The following is a 23,632-nucleotide window of genomic DNA, read 5'->3' on the forward strand; positions in this document are numbered from 1 at the left end:
ATTTAAATAAGTACATATATATAACCATAAATTCATATATAAACACGTGTGCATACACACACACACACATGAGCAGTGAATTTTTATGAAGCAATATAATTTAAAAAAAGGTGGAGGCGGGGGTGTTTTGAAGTCAAACAGAGCTGGATTCAAATCCCAGCACCATAACCTGTTACTACTTGAGTGGTTTAAAAACTTGCCTTGTCATCTGAGTCTTTGTACTCCCAGCTGTAAAATGAGGATATAGCACTTACCTGGCCAGATTACTGTGAAGATTAAAGGAGATGAATGTAAAGGTTTGCATTTATTGTAGGAATTCAGTAAGTGACAGTTGTTATCACTGTTGGAGTTAAGTGCCTGAGCAAGAGTCTGAAACTATATTATGTCACCACCCTCCGAAAACAATGCTTGGGGAAAACTTCAATGGTTAAATACTATTCTATTAATGAATTTTGGAAAGCAGAGATAATTATGGGCAGTGAAGAATACAAATACCCTGACCTACCTTCCTATAAGGCAACCTTGTAAGGCTCTCTATGGAACGATAGATATAAAGGGCTACTCAGCAACTACTGGTTGTTATACTGGTAGTTATAACGAGGCAGCCAGTTTCTGACAGCTGCCAAATAATTTTCTAGCTGTATTAAGAATCAGAAGGCATTTTTTCCTATCATCTGTATGTAGAAAATTGTTTCTCACTCCTTCTGATACTATAAAAGAATATTAAATTGGACCATTTTAAATATTTGCCATGAGAGTCATGTGTGATGTTACTGAGTGTCTTGAAGTGACTTTGAACATCAAAGCCCCAAGAAAAGCATACAGCCCTCCCCACTGGTTGGGGCTAGAGACTTGACTAGAGTGTTTGCCAGGGTTGAAACCAGGGAATCAAACAGGGCTCAAATAAGCATATTTGCCAGGGCTAGGGGATCAACCAGAACATTCACCACAGCTAGAACATGACAAGGAATTCTACCAGGGACTCAACCTGTATGTTTCCAAGAGGTTCTATTAGGGAATAACTTGGCATGTTTCCCAGGGCTGGGGAAATCACTTGCCATGTTTGCCAATTTGCTGGGACTAAGATATGACCATGGACTCATCCAGGATATTTGCTGAGACAGGAGCTCTCCCCACATGTTCACCAGCACTCGGGCTAAGGGTATGGCCCACACGGTTGGGAGATAAGTTACATGTAATAATACTGAGTAAACAAGTAAATGCACTGAGGTTAAGTGGGAAGCCAGGTTTCTTACTGTTGGAAAAGGGAGCTACAAATATGGACACAGAAAATAAATCCTATGATGTTAGATTGGAATTGGAGATATCTATCAGTAGATGAGTAAAGTGATGAGAGAAGGGAAGGAGAGAGATTACTTTTCTTAAGTCTAAATCTAATCACGAGGAAACATGAGATCAACTCAGTGACGGATTCCATACAGCAAGTGGCTCTACTATTCAAAAATATGAAGGTTGTGAAAGATAAGGAAAGACAAAGGAACTGTTCCACAGTGAAAAAAACTGAGCAGACCTGACAACTAAATGCAATGATACAATGTTAATTTCCTGATGATTATACTATGGTTATATAGGAGAGTATCGTTGTTTTTAGGAAATACACACTGAAGTAAAGGGGTATCACGTCTGAATATTTAATCTCGAAATGGTTCAGAAAAAAAGTGTGTGCTTGTGTGTGTTTGTGTGTGTAGTGTGCAAAGAGAGAGAATGATAAGTCAAATGTGGTAAAATGTTAACTACAGAGGCTTATGAAGGAAATATGGGAGCTTTGTAGTATTTTAACTTTATAGTCACTTTGAAATTACATTTAAAAATTTTAAAGCATATAAACCAAGGTCAAGGCAAGATTCAGACTTCAACAACAATGTTATGTGAGTATTATTTTTACATTCAGAGTCTGTGGCTCTTGGCCTAGTTTAAAATAATAATAATTACACCCAAAGAGGATAAATCTATCCAAAGTCCATCCAAGTTTTAATGTTTCAGTACCCACTTAAATTTTTTTCACAGTATATTAGAAGAAAAGTGTATTTTATAACTAGTCTCAGATTCATTTCTCAAGGAAGCAATTTCAAGTCTTCAAAGGTACTATATGATTCTAATATGTCAGTCCATTACATTTAGCTAGCAACATCAGACACAACTGAAGCACTTCTTCATTTCACTGAACTCACCATGTGTAGATGAAGAGATTTGGTAAGGTCTAGCATGCTAGAATTAATTAACATTAACAATTTCCTTCGAATATCAGCTGCTCTAAATGACACAGTATTGGTCTGAGCAGTGGTTACACACATACACAAGAACTTGAGCATGTCTAAAAAAAGTAGATCTTGCTTTGACAGATGTTCTTCAGCTAAAGGATTCATGGCACCTAAAAATAAAAAGCGCTTATTAAGACTAAGAGAGGTGTACAACAAATACATACATTGAACATTAACACAAATATCTTCCCCTTGAACAACAACAAAAAAGAGATAAAAATATATGGAAAGCAAAATTATGATGAAATTGATTACACACTAAAAGTTTCAAAATTCTTCATAAAAGGTTACCCTAGGATTCTGTCATCAATAAATAATCTATGGAAAAATCTATATAGACAAATATTCACTGCAATACTGTTAGAAAGGAATCTAAATTTCTGACAATAAAAAAGTGGTCCAGTGGTTAAGAATCCACCTTCCAATTCAGGGGAAGCCAGTTCGATCCCTGGTCAGGGAACTAAGATAACCCATGCCATGGGGCAACTAAGTCCACACACCTCAACTAGAGAGCCCATGTGCCACAAACTACAGAGCCCACTTCGCTGGAGCCCACGCGTCAAACCTACAGAGCCGGGGCTTCCCTGGTGGCGCAGTGGTTGAGAGTCCGCCTGCCGATGCAGGGGACACGGGTTCGTGCCCCAGTCCGGGAAGATCCCACATGCCACGGAGCGGCTTGGCCCGTGAGCCATGGCCGCTGAGACTATGGGTCCGGAGCCTGTGCTCCGCAACGGGAGAGGCCACAACAGTGAGAGGCCTGCGTACCGCAAAAAAAAAAAAAAAAACTACAGAGCCCACATGCTCTGGAGCTCGTGCATAACTAGAGAAGCCCACACGCTGCAACAAAGAGCTCACACCACAATGAAAGATCCCGTATGCCGCAACAAAGATCCCGTGTGCTGCAACTACGACCCGACCCAGCCAAAAAATAAATAAGTTAAAAAAAAAGTGGTCTAGTAAATGATGGTATGTATGTTAATTGGGATATTATAGAGCCATTAAAAAGTATGATTATCAATAGCACAAGTACCTAAATGAAAAAAATGCTTACAGTTAATGTTAAAAGAAAAGAGACAAGGTATAAAAAGGCATTTGAATGTTGATGTTGATTATATTTTGAAAGGGTCTATGTAGAATAACAGAAAAAGGTTAACAATGATGGCATTATGGGTGCTTCTGCACTGTTCTGCTTTCTATTTTCCAAATAACCTATTATATGTTTTTATTTATTTAATAATTATTTTAAATTCCCCCATGAAGAATAAGATAGGAAACTAATAAATTCCATTAAAAATCAGGGAATTCTAAAGTGTATAGAGGTGAACAATCCCAACAGACTGTACAAAAAGGAAATAAAATGAGCAAAAAATTAGTATCTATGAGGCCTTTCATAATACCAAATCAATGTAAAGAGGTTAAAAAAAAATCCCATGCAGTAAAAATATATTTACCAATAGTAATTTGGCTCTCTCCAGATTCATTTGCATCAATAACACTACTAGCAGGGTAATCATTAAATAGACTCATGGATGACTGATCCTCCATCTCCATTAGATTTTCATCAGTACCATCTTCCACTGATTCTACTTCTCTAAAGTCAAATGGCTTTTTGATAAAGGATACCTTCAAATAAGAGAAAGAAAGACGTTCCAAGTTGGCTTCTTTCAGAAGCATGCTATCGTTAAAACTGACCTAATCAAACAATTCAAGATTCAAGTGTATGAAACCCGGCAGTACTATTTCTATTAAATGTCTTGCAACAGGAAAACAGATATATAAACTGTATTGTCTACACAGAAGAATAATACACAATCTTTACAAATGATTTCGTATATTAAAAAGTTTCATACTACCCCAAATTGATGAGGGTGTAGGTAAAATTATAAATTGGTAAGACTATTTTGGAGGACAATGACATTATTCATCAAAAAGTAAAATTTACATTCCTTTTGAACAAGCAATTTCATTTCTAGAATTTATCCTACATCCTTCATAAGCACAAATAGAAGGAGAAGAAAGTATAAGATATTTACTGCAGAACTCTTTGTAAAAAAAAAAATCATTTAAAATTTTAATTTAGTTGGGTTAAAATACATATATACTATTCCCATATATAATGAAATACCATGGTACTGCCAAAAAAAAAAAGTATACATAGGTATAGCCCTATGTAGTAGCAACATGGAAAAATGACCAAGATTTATTATTAAATGAAAACACTCAAGTTACAGAATATTTTTTCACTTATTAAATATTTGAATATCTACTATGTGCCAGGCACTGTTCCAGACAAAAAAGTATGTAAGCCCATTTATATGGAAAAAGAAAAATAAATATCACGATGAGAATATGTTGCTTGTCTGGCAAGGTTTTTGTTTTTATTTTTAAGAATAGAGAATTATTTTGAATTTTGGTACAATGTCATACAGAAAAAGGTACTGAGTCCGGATGATTAGTTCCCAATCACTTGGTCTATTATTATTTATTGAGAAATTAACATCCAAGCACTATGCTAGGTATTGATATTAAGAAGCAATCAAATACATTCCCCCCTGCAAACGAAATAACTTTATTTAATTTCCACATTTTAAAAACATAACATACCATATTCTGTGAGATGCATCCCTTTTCAAGAGAGATTTCAAAGTTATAAAAAGCATCTTAGAATCAATGAAATATGGTAGTAAAATAGGAAGCATACTTACTAAACTTGTACAAATATCTGTAATATCATTCATTAGCTTTGATGTTAATAATCGTAGGAAGAAGCCAGATGCAATCTTATTTGGACTGTGCTGTAATTAAGACAAACAAAACACCAAGCAAACAAAGAAATAAAAACAATTATTCTTTGCAGATAATATTTTCTCTATCATGAATGAAACGCAGATTTTCTTTTACACTGGAAATTATAAGAATAAGCATAGATAAAGAGTTTACTATTAGGAGCAAGATATGAATTGCTTCAAAAATACAAACCTCTTTTCTTAAAGTAATAATAACTAGAGCAAATATCTTTCATTGAGCATAAACAACATTAAAGTAAAATACCAGCTATTGCCCCTAAACATAAGCAAGCAATAATCATATCTTAAGAGTTTATTCATCCACTCTCTCCTTCCCCACTTATACCAAAACACAAAAAAACACATTAAAAAAACAAAAATACATGCCGATAATATTGATATATGGCCATGTACTTAACATTAGCTTTAAAACGTGTTTCTAGTTATTATCAATACTCTGGTCTGGCTCAGCTACCCCTCAGGCCTGCTCCAAATCAAAACAAAGATTACACACAGTAGCACCCTTTCTACCAAATGTTATGTAACACTACCTGGGCAAAAGAGAGTAATGTATGTGCTAGAACTGTTTATCTTTGCAGTGCCCACTAGCCCTCGTGTACTGGTATGCACATCACATACTTAGTAGTCAACAAGTTTTTATTAAATAAAGGAAAATACACTGGCAATAAAAGAGTCACCAATTAGTTGTATATTAAAGGGGTAAAATAATCTCAGAAACTTTCCTGAGAAGGTTAGTTTTGTGCAGTTAGTTTCATGGGAAACTCATATTACCTGTTGCTTTTTTCCTCTGGATACTACCTTAATTTACCAATTTAATTTAAAATCAGTGTATCAACTTATGAATGGACCCAAAAAACAGTAACAACACCAACCAGTTACCATCCTCCTAGGTAGGCTATGGGGTCAAGTAGGAAGAACATCTTACCTTGGTACAGTTATGTAAGCAACGTGTATATAGATGCATCATATTTCTCAGTGAAACAATTCTAGATTCTTCATTTGTCTTATTTTTAAACAAAGTGATACTTTCTCCTGCATACTGCATTAGAGACTATTAAAAAAAAGAAGGAAAAATCCAAATTTCAGTTAAAATAATAGCTGATTGCTTTTTTGTTTTACTTAAGAGGTAATCGTTTTAAGAAGTTATACTTGGTTATAAAATATAATTAAAAATGAACAAATTTTTAAAAACCACAAATCTTATGCCCTGTTATCCTTACAAATCACACAACTGACAGAATAGCATCCAGAGATAAAAGTCAGTTTCATGGTTAGAGCCTACTGGATTAACACTCTTGGTTAAGAATTCTTTAGGATAACTGATCCAGGAAAAAATTTTTAAAGTACAGATAAACACCAGTACTTTTGTTAATGAGATTAAATTTTAATGTGATATAATTTCAATTACTGTATTTATAGTTGGCTTAAAATAATTTCAAATTTAAGGAAGGAGATACAATATCATTTCTTCTCAGACTGCATAAGTGAAAAAGAAAGAGCTAACCTACATAAAAATTTGTTTTCCAAACAAATATACCAGTTTTCCCAGTAATATATTTCATTCAAATTAATCCAAAACAATATTGACATAAATCTTCCTACCTTGGCTTTCTGGAATAATTCTGATTCGTATGCTTCCTTTTCAGCTATTACACCCACATAACAATAGCAGCCGAGAACGCCCACCAAAAGACTTGAACACCGGACAAGCGTTTCTGAATTTGAAGTCTTAAAGTAAAACCCAAATAAAAAATTTTTATATTTTGTAAATCATTTCGAGTACTATTATCTTTTGTAAGAGCAAATTTTATGTACATATTAAAAAACAAAAGTTCAGTTAATTGAATTAATAGTGGCATAATTCAGATCATCTCTAAAACCATCTGAGGGATCCCTGCAGAGTTGTGATAACCAGGGTTCTCAGGAAAAACAGAAGTAGTATGTCCTAATGGCCAAGTAATATATCTCTTCTTAAAGTGGCTTAATGTACTGCACACACAAGCCCTTAAATATCTGAGGTAAGGAGGAAAGAAAGAAAAAAAACTGATAGGCAAATAAATGTCTGTAACTGTTAGAACGTGAGTAGAAGTTAGATTCATAGTAAGAGACATTAAAATGACATTTTGAGCTCCTAAGAGATAAGAACCTTGATTTATTCAGCTTTTTAGAATCCACAGACTAGCACAAGGCATTTTTGCCAGTAGACACTGCTTAACCAATTTTATAGAATTATGTAAGAATGTGCAAAGATTACACAGAAAAATAAAATTTTCAGATTTTTCTGTTCCTATATCATATGAAATGTCATTTTAGGGGAAAACACAGAAGATCTCATTACTTTGTAATGAAAATGGTTACAACTATAATCCAGAAGTAAGTCAGTAATTAGGGGCAAGATAGAGCAAATAGGCACACTGTCTCTTCTCTGGCTCTTTGTATCATTAATTATGGCTACTGAATCATCTCCTTTGAGTAGCTTGTAGGTTTTATTTTAGTCAACAAATATTTTATCATTTATCATATAACTAAGCACTGCAGAAGATACAAAGATTAATAAAAATTATATATGCCCTTTAATGACCTTCTAGCATAGTTTAAGAGATATTTGTGTATATGGTACAAAGAAGATGCTAAGTGTCATTTAAAAATAGAAATATTAATTACTATTAAAATTAAAAGATGTATGGCTGAGATTATCTAAGAAAGGCTTTAGCAAGGATTTTGACATATGGATTATCTGAACACATAGAAATGGGTAGAAAGACACAGGAGTGTTGGCAAGAGAACAGCACACACAAAGAGAATTTGTGATTTTAAGAGGACAAAGGGGGCTTCCCTGGTGGCGCAGTGGTTGAGAGTCCGCCTGCCGATGCAGGGGACATGGGTTTGTGCCCCGGTCCGGGAGGACCCCACATGCCATGGAGTGGCTGGGCCCGTGAGCCATGGCCGCTGAGCCTGCGCGTCTGTAGCCTGTGCTCCGCAATGGGAGAGGCCACAACAGTGAGAGGTCCGCGTACCGCAAAAAAAAAAAAAAAAAAAAAAAAAAAAAAGAGGACAAAGGAAATGATATGTGAGCCATTACTAAAGGACCTCTAAAGTATGGGTGACTGCTAGTTCATTTATTAATGACTTCTCCCTCTTCAAGTGCAACCAAAATCTATTAGATCAGTTTATATCATGTCCTTTTCTGTTATTGTAATATTTCCCTCCTCTGTATTGAGGTTCTTTTTCATCAAGCACTATGCTCAAAACCTTTATTACTACTCAGCAACTCACACAAAGAATTCTACTTCTTTAATGTCTATGAGAATTCCTGGTAAAAGAAAACAGTCAAATTGTTTTTCTTCAGTTTTCCTTTTTTTCATGCTAAATTTTCCCTATATGTAGCCATGTGCTACTACTTTGCTTTTAAAATTAGGCTTCCTAACAGTCTACCAAAGTAGAATCAAATATAGGCTTTAGTTTGTTTTGAAAATCTCACCTCAGATGAGTAATTATGTAGAAGCTGTTCTGATAATCCCAGAAGATAGCGATCCAGTGATTGCTTGAGATTTTGGTGGACAGAAAAGCCTACACTGGATTGGTGCTTTTCTGTAGTATGTTCTTTCACAATGGTTAAAAAATTCATCTTGTCAAAAGTTGTCTGAAGAAATAGTTCTTCAACTTCTGAGAATGAAGGTTCTTCTGTATCTTTTTGGTGTTGCTCACTTCAAAGAAATAAGATTTTTAATTTGTAAAATCAAATTATCTATTATTTCACCTTCATATAGCAGCAATCTATTACAAATAAAAACATTAACAGCATCTATATTATTCAAAGACTGCTTATACAATTAGTGAATCATTCTTTTAAATGCTTCTCTTCTTTGGATTTTGATAATTACTTGTATAGAATTTCATTATTCAGTAGCAAATTTTACTAATAAACAAAAAAATAAAAGTTACAGTCTCAAAGGCAAATTCAGAAAGTATTAAAAAAATTAATAACAGATATAAACACTAAGAATAACATTATCTGAAAAGTTCCCTTTGATTTCTCCAAAATGTAGATCTTTTTTCATCTTATGCCCTCTGGAGGAAGAGTAGGAATCTTCATGCCAGTGAATCATTTTCAGTCACAGTGATAAACATAAGCCTCTTGAGTCAATCAACTAAAATGAGGTTTTTAGATTTATTCTTGTTTCCCTTATCCTCAATTATCATTAGTTTTTAGCGAACAGTCAGATTTTATTTGACATATAAAAATGGGTCACATCTTTAAAGAACTCATTTCCACATGATGTTTATGTTCTTAATATTCCATCATAAATATAAACTATAGGACACAAAGTATAATTATTGAATTAAAAGAAACTTTTCCCTTGCTAACAGTTATGATTTTTTTAATTGACCAATTCAGTTCATAATTTTTAAGATGTAGCTACTACTCTGCTAACATTATTATCTTTGTTAATTAAAGCTGTATCTTAAAATAACACAGAACTCTATTAGATAACATACCATTCTGGCACACTTTGGAAAAAATTCATTGCAGCTTTACAGTTTTTCATAGTGAGACTCACAAGAATTTTCTCCAGGGCAAGATGAGGAAAATTACTATAAAGTAAAATAAAAATCTTTACTTAGAAGACCAACAGCCATTTAAAGCATTCTTAAACACCCAGGTTTAGCTATAAATATTGACCTCTAAAATTTGGATCCAAAATTAAAACTACTTTCATCTCTACTGAATTTCTTTACATCTGAAAACAGGTCTTAAGGAGCATACATTTTATGTTACTATCATTTTCAACACTTCCTAGAAGCAGGCTCATACTGAATTTTTAAAGAGCATAAACAATTATGAAATAAAAGTAGGACTTCCCTGGTGGTATAGTGGTTAAGAATCCGCCTGCCAATGCAGGGGACATGGGTTCAAACCCTGGTCCGGGAAGATCCCACGTGCTGCAGAGCAACTAAGCCCGTGTGCCGCAACTACTGAGCCTGCGCTCTAGAGCCCACGAGCCACAACTACTGAGCCCACACGCCACAACTACTGAAGCCCACATGCCCTAGAGCCCATGCGCCGCAACTACTGAAGCCTGCACACTCTAGGGTCCGCATGCTACAACTACTGAAGCCCATGTGCCTAGAGCCTGTACTCCACAATGAGAAGCCACCGCAATGAGAAGCCCGTGCACCACAACAAAGAGCAGCCCCGGCTCGCTGCAACTTGAGAAAGCCCACATGCAGCAACAAAGACCCAACACAGCCAAAAAATAAAATTTTAAAAATAAAAAAAATTTTTTAAAAAGGCATTAAAGTAAAATCACTAGGATTCAGAGGTCTGTCCTCCAATCACTCAGTTCCATTTACTGACTGTGGAAAGGTTAAGTGGGCAAGCTGCTCACATCCTAGTGCTTAAGTCCCATTTTGGCTTTTTCTCATTTCTTCCCCTCATTAAAATATTTCGCCTAGAAGACACTCTCATTAGGATTCCAGGATATACATGAGTTGGATATATGTTCAGATGGACCTATTTACAGACGATCACAAAGAAACATGTAAGTGCTCAAAGAACTATACACATATTCTTCATGCACATCCCCCTTAATTTCACTGTCTAGGCAGAGAGAGAAAACAAAGTAAAAGAACTTGGACAAAGATCCAGGCACAAAGATACAGAACACTATAAAAACAAAGGGACTGTTTAACCTCTAGGACTAATTCTGGGAAACCCTGTATGATCACTGTAAAATAAAGCCATCTAATATCAAACAAGAAATGGAGGGCCCCTTACAAAACAAAACAAAAGCCAGCAGCATGCTAACTGAACTCAAATTACCTGTGAAGAATTGGAGGCAGCTCTGTACTGTCTTCAAAGTCATCCTCTAACTGACGGAATAAGAGCCATTTCATTATCAATTCCTTTAAAGAAAAATTTCTGTTTACATCATATATATTCTTCTCCATTCCTGTTTTTACTGTTTCTGGAACTACACAGATGGTCAGTGCCAAAGTCAAACAGCATACTGCAGGACTACAGCAAAACAAAGGACAATTAATATTAAAAGTAAGCTCTTTGCATAGAAAACAAACTTATGGTTACCAAAGGGGAAAGGAGGTGGGGGAGGGATAAATTAGGAGTTTGGGATTAGCATATACAAACTATTATATGTAATTCAAAAACAGTCATGTACCACAATGTTCACTGCAGCTCTATTTACAATAGCCAGGACATGGAAGCAACCTAAATGTCCATTGACAGATGAATGGATAAAGAAGATGTGGCACATATATACAATGGAATATTACTCAGCCATAAAAAGAAACAAACTGAATTATTTGTAGTGAGGTGGATGGACCTAGAGTCTGTCATACAGAGAGAAGTAAGTCAGAAAGAGAAAAACAAATACCATATGCTAACACATATATATGGAATCTAAAAAAAAAAAAGGTTATGAAGAACCTAGGCGCAGGACAGGAATAAAGACACAGACATAGAGAATGGACTTGAGGACACAGAGAATGGGAAGGGTAAGCTGGGACGAAGTGAGAAAGAGGCATGGACTTATATATACTACCCAATGTAAAATAGATAGCTAGTGGGAAACAGCCACATAGCACAGAGGTCAGCTCTGTGCTTTGTGACCACCTGGAGGGGTGGATAGGGAGGGTGGGGGGGGAGATGCAACAGGGAGGAGATATGGGGATATATGTATATGTATAGCTGATTCACTTTGTTATAAAGCAGAGACTAACAAACCATTGTAAAGCAATTATACTCCAATAAAGATGTTAAAAAAAACCTATTATATGTAAAATAAACAACAAGGTCCTATTGTATAGCACAGGGAACTGTAATCAATATCCTGTAATAAACCATAATGCAAAAGAATATGAAAAAGAATATATATGTGTGTGAGTGTGTGTATATATACACAGACACACACACATATACATAAAACTGAATCACTTTGCTGTACACCAGAAACTAACACAACATTGTAAATCAACTATACTTCAATTTAAAAAAAAGTAAGCTCTTTCAGGGACAGAGACCTTGTCTATCTTATTTACCACTGTGCCTCCAATGCTTAGGGCAGTGCCTGGCATGCTGTAGACATATAGTAAACTTCTAGGGACTAAATAAACACAAAAAAATTCTAAAAAGTCTGACTACATTTGAGAAAATTCTTGATTAAGAACTACGTCTTATTGTAACAGTATGCAGTACTAAAAAAAATAAAGTTTATGAAGATTGAGCAAAAAATAATTGTCAATTACAAATAAAAGAAATATAAACACTTAATTCTTTAAAACTGGCCTTAGTAATCTCTTCACATTTGAAACTAAATTACACTTATTTATTTATTAAGACTTTCCGGACAAACAACAAAAGCATCTGAAACAGAATTTAACATATCTTTAACTGAAGTTAGAAATTACAAAAATCAGGGGGAAAAAATATATATATAAATATATATGCTGCAGAACAGAATACAATCCATAGTCAACTTACCATGAAGGTCTGCAGGCTGACCCAGTAAATAACTTCCAGAATTCTCTGTCAACCTCAACTAAACTGCCTTGAATTATGGCTCCAAGTAAGCCAAAGTTTTCAGCTTGTATTTGTTCAGAACTTATACCACGAAAAGTAATAGACCAAATTTTAATCCAGAGTTTCAATAAATCTGACTTTTGAGAGCTTTCTAGGTTTGGTTTCTTGCCTTGACACAATGCAACTTCCATAAGGCATCGTAACACATATGGTGTGCGTTCCCCACGTCGCTGTTGAGGTAGAAGCTGGTGTAGTATCATTAGTAATGGTGACAACTCACAGTTAGGTAAACTGGAAGGATACTTTGATATTAATTGAGTTGCAATCTGTAACCTAAAAAAGTATAAATAATTTGAAAATTATTCAAATCCATTAAGAGGCTAAAAGAAAATATATAGACATAGTACTCTAATAATATCCTAATTAGAATATTATCATCATCCTTTTTCAGACTACTCTCATAATAAACTGGCTCTTAATATTTATTAGGCCCTACTTCCTAAAGTGGCAAGATTGAAAACATTTAGGCTAGCTGGGTAAGCTAACCTATTTTGCTTACACAGTAACTTTAAATCACTAAATTACCAACATTCTACTTCTTACTTATCCCACACATCCCTGCTCTTCGGCCACCTATAATATTCCTCTAGAACAGGAAAACAAACAAAAACCCCAAAAAACTGTTTTCCCTTGACGTTAATTCAGTTAATTCAATAAGTATTTGCTGCGAGTTCTCTAAAATGTGTGCTACTCAAGAATAGGAACTATATCTTGTTCACCCTCTATCCCTTATGCTTGGCACATAGTAGGTGTTCAATAAATAACTTCACTAAGTGGACAAATTAAAGAATATGAAACTGGCAACATCAACTATAAAAAACTTAGCAATACGTATCAAATCAATACGATTTCCTCCCACAACTCAATTATATTTAAACATTACATCAACAGGGGAAAAATCAAAGAGCACTGTTAACAAAAGTATAATGGTAATCTACAAATTTCTAACTGTCCTTACACAAGCTGCTTAACCTTTCTCATGAGAAGTTGCAGTTGTCTTTTTGGTAAAGCAAAAAGGCTGAGCTGCATGAATTCTACAGATTCCTAACAGACCTAATATCTTGTGATTCCAAAGAATTCCAGTTTATTTAATTACTTAAATAACTACAAATGCTATACGAGACTAAAGAACAGAGCAAATGGAACTTCCTGGGTGGCATAGTGGTTAAGAATCCGCCTGCCAATGCAGGTGACACAGGCTCAAGCCCTGGTCTGGGAAGATTCCCACATGCCATGGAGCAACTAAGCCCGTGTGCCACAACTACTGAGCCTGCGCTCTATAGCCCGTGAGCCACAATTACTGAGCCCACGTGCCACAACTACTGAAGCCCGTGCACCTAGAGTCCATGCTCCGCAACAAGACAAGCCACCGCAATGAGAAGCCCACGCACCACAAAGAAGGGTAGCCCCCGCTCGCTGAAACTAGAGAAAACCCCATGTGCAGCAACAAAGACCCAACACAACCAAAAACAAATAAATAAATTTATAAAAAAGAACAGAGCAAATACTAAAAAATAACCTTTATCATGGTATAAGGTCCAAATTATTCTGTGATTTCTGAATACTATCTTTAATTTCTTCCTAATCTAATTCTATTAGAAGGTGCCAAGCATGGTAAAATCTCTTTGTGTTGAGGTATACAACTCAGTGAATTCCATGAGACACACAGTACTGATCGCCTACCAAGCAGCCATTCTCCTTCTTCCTTGCTATGGCAATATGCTTAAGAAAGGTGCCCTATTCCTGGCCTCCAGCCGATAAGCCATGGTGGTTGATCTCACATGTCCTAGTAATCACCTTCCCCTTTGTCAGTCATTGCTTTGGGAGTGACCTAGTTCTGGCCAGGCCAATGAGGTAAAGGAATCTACTGGGGGTCTTGTGAGAAAAATTAATGAGACTAAAATGATATTGAAAGAGAAAAAACAATATTTTACCAAGGCACAATGTCAAAATCATTCTGTGACTTCTGAAGATGATCTTTTATTACTTTCCAGCCTAATTCTATTTTCCTCTTTTTGCAAGGTGCATTGTAATCACTAAATTCTCTTTGTGTGGTTGTGTAAGACTGAGAAATCTCCAAAGATCTAGTATCTTCATTAAAAACCTGTAAAACAACAAAAGGAAACCTATTTTTTTTAATACTGCTATTGTTTCTAATAGTTCATTAGGAAAAAATGTTCCTTCTTAGATGAAGATACAGGTTAGTCATACAGCAAGGGTAATAAACTACAGAAATATATGAATATGAAAATATGGTAACAAACATTTTGCAGACAATAATGGCTCTCTAGAAAGCAGATATTACCAAGTAAGTTATTAGTTTTAGTTCCTGGGAAACTTTACTAAAAGCACCAAAACATCTAAAAGTAAAGCAAAAACCTCTGTTTCCAAAGATATTAAATCATAAACTTAGTGTTAAGAAAATATTTGACATGTGAAATTATCCTAGGATGGTAACCAAATCTCTGGGGAAAAGTTTTACTTAAGAAACATTGTCTCTATTTCATTTACTTCTGCTCTGATATTTATGATTTCTTTCCTTCTACTAACTTTGGGTTTCATCTGTTCTTTCTCTACCTCCTTTAGATGTAAGGTTAGGTTGTTAATTTGAGATTTTTCTTCTTTTCTGAGGTCAAACTTCCCTCTTAGAACTGCTTTTGATGTGTCCCATAGGTTTTAGACAAATGAAATAGAGACTAAAAAAATAATAGAAAAGATGAATGAAACTAAAAGCTGGTTCTTCGAAAAGATAAACAAAATTGATAAGCCTTAGGCAGACTCATCAAGAAAAAAAGGGAGAGGGCCCAAATCAATATAATCAGAAACGAAAAAGAAGTTACAACCGACACCACAGAAATACAAAGGATCATAAGAGACTACTACAAACAGCTATATGCCAATAAAGTGGACAACCTAGAAGGAACAGACAAATTCTTAGAAAGGTACAATCTCCCAAGACTGAACCAGGAAGAAATAGAAAATGTGAACAGACCAATAACCAGTACTGAAATTGAATCAGTAATTTTAAAACTCCCAACAAACAAAAGTAGAGCAACAGCTGGCTTCACAGGTAAATTCTACAAACATTTAGAGACTTAACACCTATCCTGAAACTATTCCAAAAAACTGCAGAGGAAGGAACAATTCTGAACTATGAGGCCAGCATCACCCTGATATCAAAACCAGACAAAGGTATCACAAAAAAAGAAAATTATAGGCCAATATCACTGATGAACATAGATGCAAAAATCCTCAACAAAATACTAGCAAAACGAATCCAACAATACAGTAAAAGGACCATATCCGGGACATCCCTGGTGGCGCAGTGGTTAAGAACCCGCCTGCCAATGCAGGGGACACGGGTTCGAGCCCTGGTCCGGGAAGATCCCACATGCCGCGGAGCAACTAAGCCCATGTGCCACAACTACTGAGCCTGTGCTCTAGAGCTTGTGAGCCACAACTACTGAAGCCCATGCGCCTAGAACCTGTGCTCCACAACAAGAGAAGCCACCACAATGAGAAGCCCACGCATCGCAACGAAGAGTAGCCCCTGTTCTCCGTAACTAGAGAAAGCCTGCACGCAGCAACAAGGACCCAACACAGCCATAAACAAATAAATAAATAAAAATAAATTTATATTAAAAAAAAAAGGATCATACCCCATGATCAAGTGGGATTTATCCCAGGGATGCAAGGATTTCTCAATATTTGCAAATCAATCAGTATGATATAGCACATTAACAAACTGAAAAATAAAAACCAAATGATCATCTCAATAGATACAAAAAAGTTTTTGATAAAATTCAACATCCATTTTATAATAAAAACTTACCAGAAAGCAAGCATAGAGGGAATATACCTCAGCATAATAAAGTCCATATATAACAAACCCACAGCTAACATCATACTCAATGGTGAAAAGCTGAACGTATTTCCTCTAAGATCAGGAACAAGACAAGGATGTCCACTCTTGCCACTTTTCTTCAACATAGTTTTGGAAGTCCTAGCCACAGCAATCAGAGAAGAAGAAGAAATAAAAGGAATCCAAATTGGAAAAGAAGAAGTAAAACTGTCACTGTTTGCAGATGACATGATACTATACATAGAAAACCCTAAAGATGCTACCAGAAAACTACTAGAGCTCATCAATGAACTGAGTAAAGTCACAGGATACAAAATTAATATACAGAAATCTGTTGCAATTCTACACACTAATGAACTATCAGAAAGAGAAATTAAGGAAACAATCCCATTTACCTTGCATTAAAAAGAATAAAATACCTAGAATAAACCTTTTGCCTACAGGAGACAAAAGACCTGTCCTTGGAAAACTTTAAGACTGTGATGAAAGAAACTGAAGACAACACAAACAGATGGAAAGATATACTGTGTTCTTGGATTGGAAGAATCAACATGGTTAAAATGACCATATTACCCAAGGCAATCTACAGATTCAATGCAATCCCTATCAAAATACCAATGGCATTTTCCACAGAACCAGAACAAATAACTTTAAAATTTGTATGGAAACACAGAAGACGCCAAATAGCCAAAACAGTCTTGAGAAAGAACAGAGCTGAAAGAATCACACTCCCTGACTTCAGACTATAAAGACTACAAAGCTACAGTAATCAAAACAGTGTGGTACTGGCACAAAAAAAGACACATAGATCAATGGAACAGGATAGAGAGCCCAGAAATAAATCCATGCACTTATGGTCAATTAATCTATGACAAAGGAGGCAAGAATATACAATGGAGAAAAGACACTCTCTGCAATAAGTGGTGCTGGGAAAACTGGACAGCTACATGTAGAAGAATGAAATTAGAATGTCCTCTTATACCATATACAAAAATAAAATGAATTAAAGACATAAATGTAAGACTGAATACTGTAAAACTCCTAGAGGAAAACACAGGCAGAACACCCTCTGACGTAAGTCATAGCAGTACTCTTTTGGATTCATCTCCTAAAGAAAAGGAAATAAAAGCAAAAATAAGCAAATGGGACCCAATTAAACTCACAAGCTTTTGCACAGCAAAGGAAACTATCCAGTGAATGAAAAGACAACCTACTGAATGGGAGAAAATGTTTGCAAATAATATGACTGATAAGGGGTTTAACATTCACACATATAAACAGCTCATACAGCTCAACATCAAACAAACAAACAAACAAACAACATTATTAAAAAATGGGCAGAAGACCTGAACATACATTTTTCCAAAGAGGAAACGAAGATGACCAACAGGCACATGAAAGGATGCTCAACATGCTAATCATCAGGAAAATGCAAATCAAAACCATAATATCACTTCACACCTGTCAGAATGGTTATCATGGTTATCATGAAAAAGAACACAAATAAAAAACAGTGGCAAGGATGTGGAGAAAAGGGATCCCTCATACACTGTTGAGCGGACTGTAAATTGGTGCAGCTAATGTGGAAAACACTATGGAGGTTTCTCAAAAAACTAAAATTAAAATTACCATATGACCCAGTAAAATTCTCCTAGGTATATATCCAAAAAAAACAAAAACACTAATTCAAAAAGGTACATGCACCCAATGTTCACAGCAACATCAACTGCCAAGATATGGAAGCAACTTCAGTGTCCATCAAGAAACGAATGGATAAAGACAGACTGGTGAGTGTACACACACACACACACACACACACACACACACACACACACACACACACACACACACACACACACACACACACACACACACACACACACACACACACACACACACACACACACACACACACACACACACACACACACACACACACACACACACACACGACTACTACTCAGCCATAAAAAAAGAAAGAAGTTCTGCCATTTGCAGCAACACGGATAGACTTGGAGGGCGTTACGCTAAGTGAAATAAGTCGGACAGAGAAAGACAAATACTGTATAATATCACTTACATGTGGAATCTAAAAAACACAACAAGCTAGTGAATATAACAAAGAAGATGCAGACTCACAGATACAGAGAACAAACCAGTGGTTACCAGTGGGGGATGGGGGGTAACAAACTACTGAGTGGGAGTTTATTGTAAGGATGTATTGTACAACACAGGGAATATAGACAATATTTTGTAATAACTGTAAATGGAGTATAACCTTTAAAAATTGCATAAATTTTAAAATTTCTTCTATGGAGGAAAACAAAAGAAACATTAAGCCATCAACTGATGAATGGGTAAACAAAATGTAATATATCCATACAATTGAATATTACTCAGCAATAAAAAAGAATGAAATACTGATTCATGGTACGACATGGAAGAACCTTGAAAACATTACGCTTAGTGAAAGAAGCCAGACACAAAAGACCACACATCGTATGATTCAATTTATATGACATGCTCAAAACAGGCAAATCCACAGAGGCAGAAAGTAGATTAGTGGCTGGTTGCTAGGAACTGGAAGCAGGGAATTGAGGCTGACTGCTAACAGGTACAAAGTTTGTTTTGGCAGTGATGGAAATGCTCTGGAATTAGTGGTGATGGTTGCAAAACAGAGTGAAAATGCTAAAAACCACTGAATTACACCCTTTAAAATAATGAATTTTATGTCATGTGATTTCTAAATCAGGGAAAAAACAAAGAAAGAAAACACATAGGGTTAGGATAATCTTATTGCCTGTAGATAGTTTTCTTAAGAATGGAAAAGTTCATCGTCAGTTTTCCCTAAGTTTATATTTGCAAGATAGTTACCTCTTAACTTAGAAGGGCAATGCTAAATATTTATGGTGTTTTGAAAGGAATAGTTACATGTACAGAGTAATTTTACAGGCTTTTTACAGGCCCAATAAAAGGAGAATGGGAAATTTCAAAATGTGACAAGATCTACTATACCTGGTGACAAATATCTGCCATCAATTCAATCAAGTTTTCCTTGACAGCAATATTACGAGATGCTGAAGAATATTTCCCTCTGCTTCCTATATGACTTATTTCATTAACTAGCAGATCATATACATTGTATAAGATACTCTTCCACTTTCTTGATTCATAGGCACCTGTAATTTTTAAAAATAATTAAGTTAAAATATAATTTATATGTACAATCCATTTGCACTGCCAACTCCCACAAAACTATTCAGCTGTTAAGGTGGAAACAACATTAGAAGACATCTGGTCCAGCCTATTTAGTACCAATGGCTCTTCTGACAATATCCTTGACAAGCTCTACTTCATAATGATGTCCACTTCACACATTTCACACTCAGTTAACTGTATTTCTTATAAAATTCTTCCATATTCTGATCTAACTATCTCTAACCAATTCAATCAAAATCTCAATCAAACTTTCTTCTCTCCCCCAAAGCAAATTAATATTTCCCCTCTTTTACATAAGGACCAACTTCTCTGTATGTCTTTAAGAGAAAAACATTACCAGTTCCTTCAACAAGTGTACAAATAACATGCTATCCAGGCTTATCATAATCCCAGTCATCTTTCCCTAGACACACTCTAGTCAACTTATGTCCCTCTTAAAATGATGACTCCACAAAATCTGGAAAGCATATTTCCAAACGTGATCTAATGAGTATGGGGAACAATGGGGCTGTTTCCTCCCACAAAACGAAGAACCTATTTAAAATCTATTAATGAATTTAATTAATCTATTAAAGAACCTAATAAAATCTATTAATGTATACTAAAACTATATTCGTGTTTCTGACAGCCTCATCATCTGCCAATTTTCAATTCATCCTAAACATGCACTTAACTAAAACCCTAAACATGTCTCACCATCTCTTAATAAGCCTGATTTTCATTCTGGTGAGAGCTATGTGAAAGATGAAAAACTAAGGAAAGGCACCATTCTTTCACCCACAGTGGTTTCATGGGCTACAAATACATCTAACTATACATACTAGAAAAGCCCATGAAACATACACAGCTGCTTTTGATAAAAAGTGGCTACAACAGTTTTCCTCTATTTTAGCTATTATTCAATGAATTTCCTTAATAAGGTCATTACACTAGCCATGATGAACTGGTCCAAAGGCTAGTACAAGCCAGATTCAAAACACAGCCTAAGCATGAGAGAACTCGTTCAATTCCAGTTCCACCCAGTAAAGTTCCTGTCTACTGAATGGAGCTACATCATCCATGCAATACTCTTTTGGTGAAAGACAAACATAAAGGAATGAAGGGAGGATAAGTCATTCATTTCTGGTTTCCCTAGCAAATATGTATTTATCTTCCTTGGGAACTGACTAATCTGGCTAGTTCAATCTTCATTTACCTATTTTATTTTCTAATAAAAGCAACATGTAGATAAACAAGACCCTGCCCTCTCTAAATTCTTTTACTCTTACAGTCTGTGTCACACTTCTTAGCACCTAATTATTGCTGCATAATCAGCTCCTAGAGGGAATAGTGTCTCATGTTTGTTTGTAGTCCTCACAAAACATAGCATTGTACTGAACAAATGGTAAGGCATGATATGATTTGCTACCTACCATAGTTTCAAATTAAAGAAAAAAAAAGTGTAAAGAATATCCTCATGACTGACACTATTACCAAGCACAGCAATCCAGAGGAAGGTCATAACCTCCTATAACATACAGATTTCATACTTAATCCTCTATATTTCAACGAAGAAGCAAATTCAAAATAGCAAAAACTTTCTTTATACCTTTTTCATGAGTTTTGGCTCCCTTTGGATGATGGATATAAATTTGTAGTTGAAATAACTCAATAATTACTTCTTTTAAGGAATCATTAAGTCTATGTTGAGTCCAGATATAAAGTAAGGTAGGAAGAATTTCATCTCCTAATTCACATACTCGAATTCGAAAATTAACAGCCAAAGTCTTGAGGAAGATAATAAATGCTGCTAAGATATGATTTAGACCTGCAGAGCTCTTTTCTTGTCTGTAACAGAAAATAAACAGACTTAATATAACGGGGGAAAATGCAGAAACTGAAGACAGTAATGAAGTTGCGTGCTGAAAGAAATAAAAGTTCTGATTTTCAAATAATAGTAGCCTTACTTTCAGAATTATTCAGAAAAATCATAGCAGCACTACTTAGCAACAACAAAAAATAGTTCCTATTTGGCACTGGGAGATCACTCCTGTTAGCTATCCCTGCTGCTGAAACACTGTCTAAAATTATATAAAACTAATTTGTAATACCTACCATTTATAAAATATTTCACATTATAAATTGGGTAATGCCACACAAATATAAGATATTGATATTTCCAAAATATATTCCTATTTCATTTTATTCTTAGCACATTACATCTATCTTCAAAAATCAGGAAAATAAAAATACTTAGAGGCCATATAGCTTTTCCTGTCATTAAAAAAGCAAGACAGATCTCCCCACTCAAGAACATCATTACATGTTCTGCATATTGGATATTCAGGAAGTGCTGGACCTAACACTTTCCTTGGGAATCCACTAGTTCTACTATAATCGGCCAATGATGTTTTCAAGTTGGTAAAATTTAGTTACGGAATCTAAAACACAGTCTTGCAAAAAGATCAAATGGATTTCGAGTACAAAACAAAAACAGATTAGGTTACCTTGCATGCTGAATAGCCTTAGAAAAGAAATCCAAAAATTTGGAATCTAATCCATCAGTCTGTGAACAGCATCCTTTGGTCACAGCTTCAATTATTCTAGCCACCAAAACTCTATTAATGTCTTGTGAAGGTTTAAGATACAGCCGGAAGTACACAGAGAACAATTCTTAAAAAAAAACAAACATGTTAGCTATGTTTTTAAAAAGAAAACTATCAAAACGTTTAACTTAGATGTCACAATTTAAATTTCAATAATCCCACAGACAAAAGATTAGAAATTATACTAATTTATACTTAATACATAAGAGCATTCCATCAATATTTATTTTTATAAATTAAACCACTTTCAAGACAGGAACTACAGGCAGCAGAGTATGTGAACGCCAGTTTAAAAGCCAGATCTCAGGGGCTTCCCTGGTGGCGCAGTGGTTAAGAGTCCAACTGCCGATGTAGGGGACACGGGTTCGTGCCCCAGTCCGGGAAGACCCCACATGCCGCAGAGTGGCTGGGCCCATGAGCCATGGCCGCTGAGCCTGTGCGTCCGGAGCCTGTGCTCCGCAATGGGAGAGGCCACACAGTGAGAGGCCCCCGTACCGCAAAAAAAAAAAAAAAAAAAAAGCCAGATCTCAGATAAGCTACTTAACTCCTCTATTCCTAAATTCCTTCAGCTAGGCCTAACAAAGCACTTGACAGTGTACTCTCCACAGTTTTGTTTTGTTCTGTCTTAGTGCTATTTGATTAATAATGTGTGTAAAGTGTGTCAAGAACTGTGAAAGATCTGAGACTTTACGCTATTTGTAACCTAACAAATTAGAATGCCAGTTTCATGGATGTTGGCAGAAGACATGGAATTCCTGATCAGAGAAAGAGGACAATTTATTTCTCACAGGAATGATAGTAGCCAGAGTACCTTCAGTTTTGCATAAATTCCTCAATCTCAAAAGCAATGTGAAGAGGGTCAGGTGACACAGTGCAAATGATGAGCTACAATACAGGAGAGAAATCCCAAGCAATGAGCTGCAAGCAAACCTGTCCTTTGTTCTGGAGGAGGCCATCATCTCTATCATCTCTATCTTCCAAGGCTCACTGTACACACATACTTTAAAGAACGGTCTGGAAAAGAACAGTCAGTGTCATGTCTTTGACATGACATGCAGAAACGTGAAATGCATTGAGAATTATCTCCCAACACAATGAAAAGCAAAGTTGCTAAGGCAGGATTTTCTTCCCATAAAGAGATAATTAGGAAGTCCTCAGTTAGCAAAGTGACTTAAGAATAATTTCAACTGTATATGTCAAATAATTCTGCAGAAATAGCTTAAAGTCAGAAATGTTAAATTCAAAAGAATAAGGACAATATAAAAACCTCAAACATC

General features: G+C 35.5%; 1 protein-coding gene across 3 annotated transcripts in view; it reads right to left on the reverse strand.

Moving 5' to 3' along the window:
• Positions 1 to 23,632, reverse strand: part of ATM (ATM serine/threonine kinase) — a 140,601-nt gene that overhangs the window by 98,416 nt on the left and 18,553 nt on the right. For all 3 annotated transcript variants that reach the window (XM_081239953.1, XM_081239952.1, XM_081239951.1), the window contains exons 7-19: positions 22,257 to 22,422; positions 21,359 to 21,597; positions 19,567 to 19,730; positions 14,624 to 14,793; positions 12,591 to 12,962; positions 10,914 to 11,108; positions 9,590 to 9,685; positions 8,571 to 8,796; positions 6,692 to 6,817; positions 6,015 to 6,140; positions 4,988 to 5,077; positions 3,734 to 3,905; positions 2,193 to 2,392 (exon numbers count right to left, since the gene is read on the reverse strand). In XM_081239953.1, coding sequence (XP_081096079.1) covers positions 2,193 to 2,392; positions 3,734 to 3,905; positions 4,988 to 5,077; positions 6,015 to 6,140; positions 6,692 to 6,817; positions 8,571 to 8,796; positions 9,590 to 9,685; positions 10,914 to 11,108; positions 12,591 to 12,962; positions 14,624 to 14,793; positions 19,567 to 19,730; positions 21,359 to 21,597; positions 22,257 to 22,422 — 2,342 coding nt within the window. The remainder of the gene's footprint in view (positions 1 to 2,192; positions 2,393 to 3,733; positions 3,906 to 4,987; positions 5,078 to 6,014; positions 6,141 to 6,691; positions 6,818 to 8,570; positions 8,797 to 9,589; positions 9,686 to 10,913; positions 11,109 to 12,590; positions 12,963 to 14,623; positions 14,794 to 19,566; positions 19,731 to 21,358; positions 21,598 to 22,256; positions 22,423 to 23,632) is intronic.

This window comes from Mesoplodon bidens (assembly GCF_964165515.1).
Source record: "Mesoplodon bidens genome assembly, chromosome: 7".
Taxonomy (NCBI): Eukaryota; Metazoa; Chordata; class Mammalia; order Artiodactyla; family Ziphiidae; genus Mesoplodon; species Mesoplodon bidens.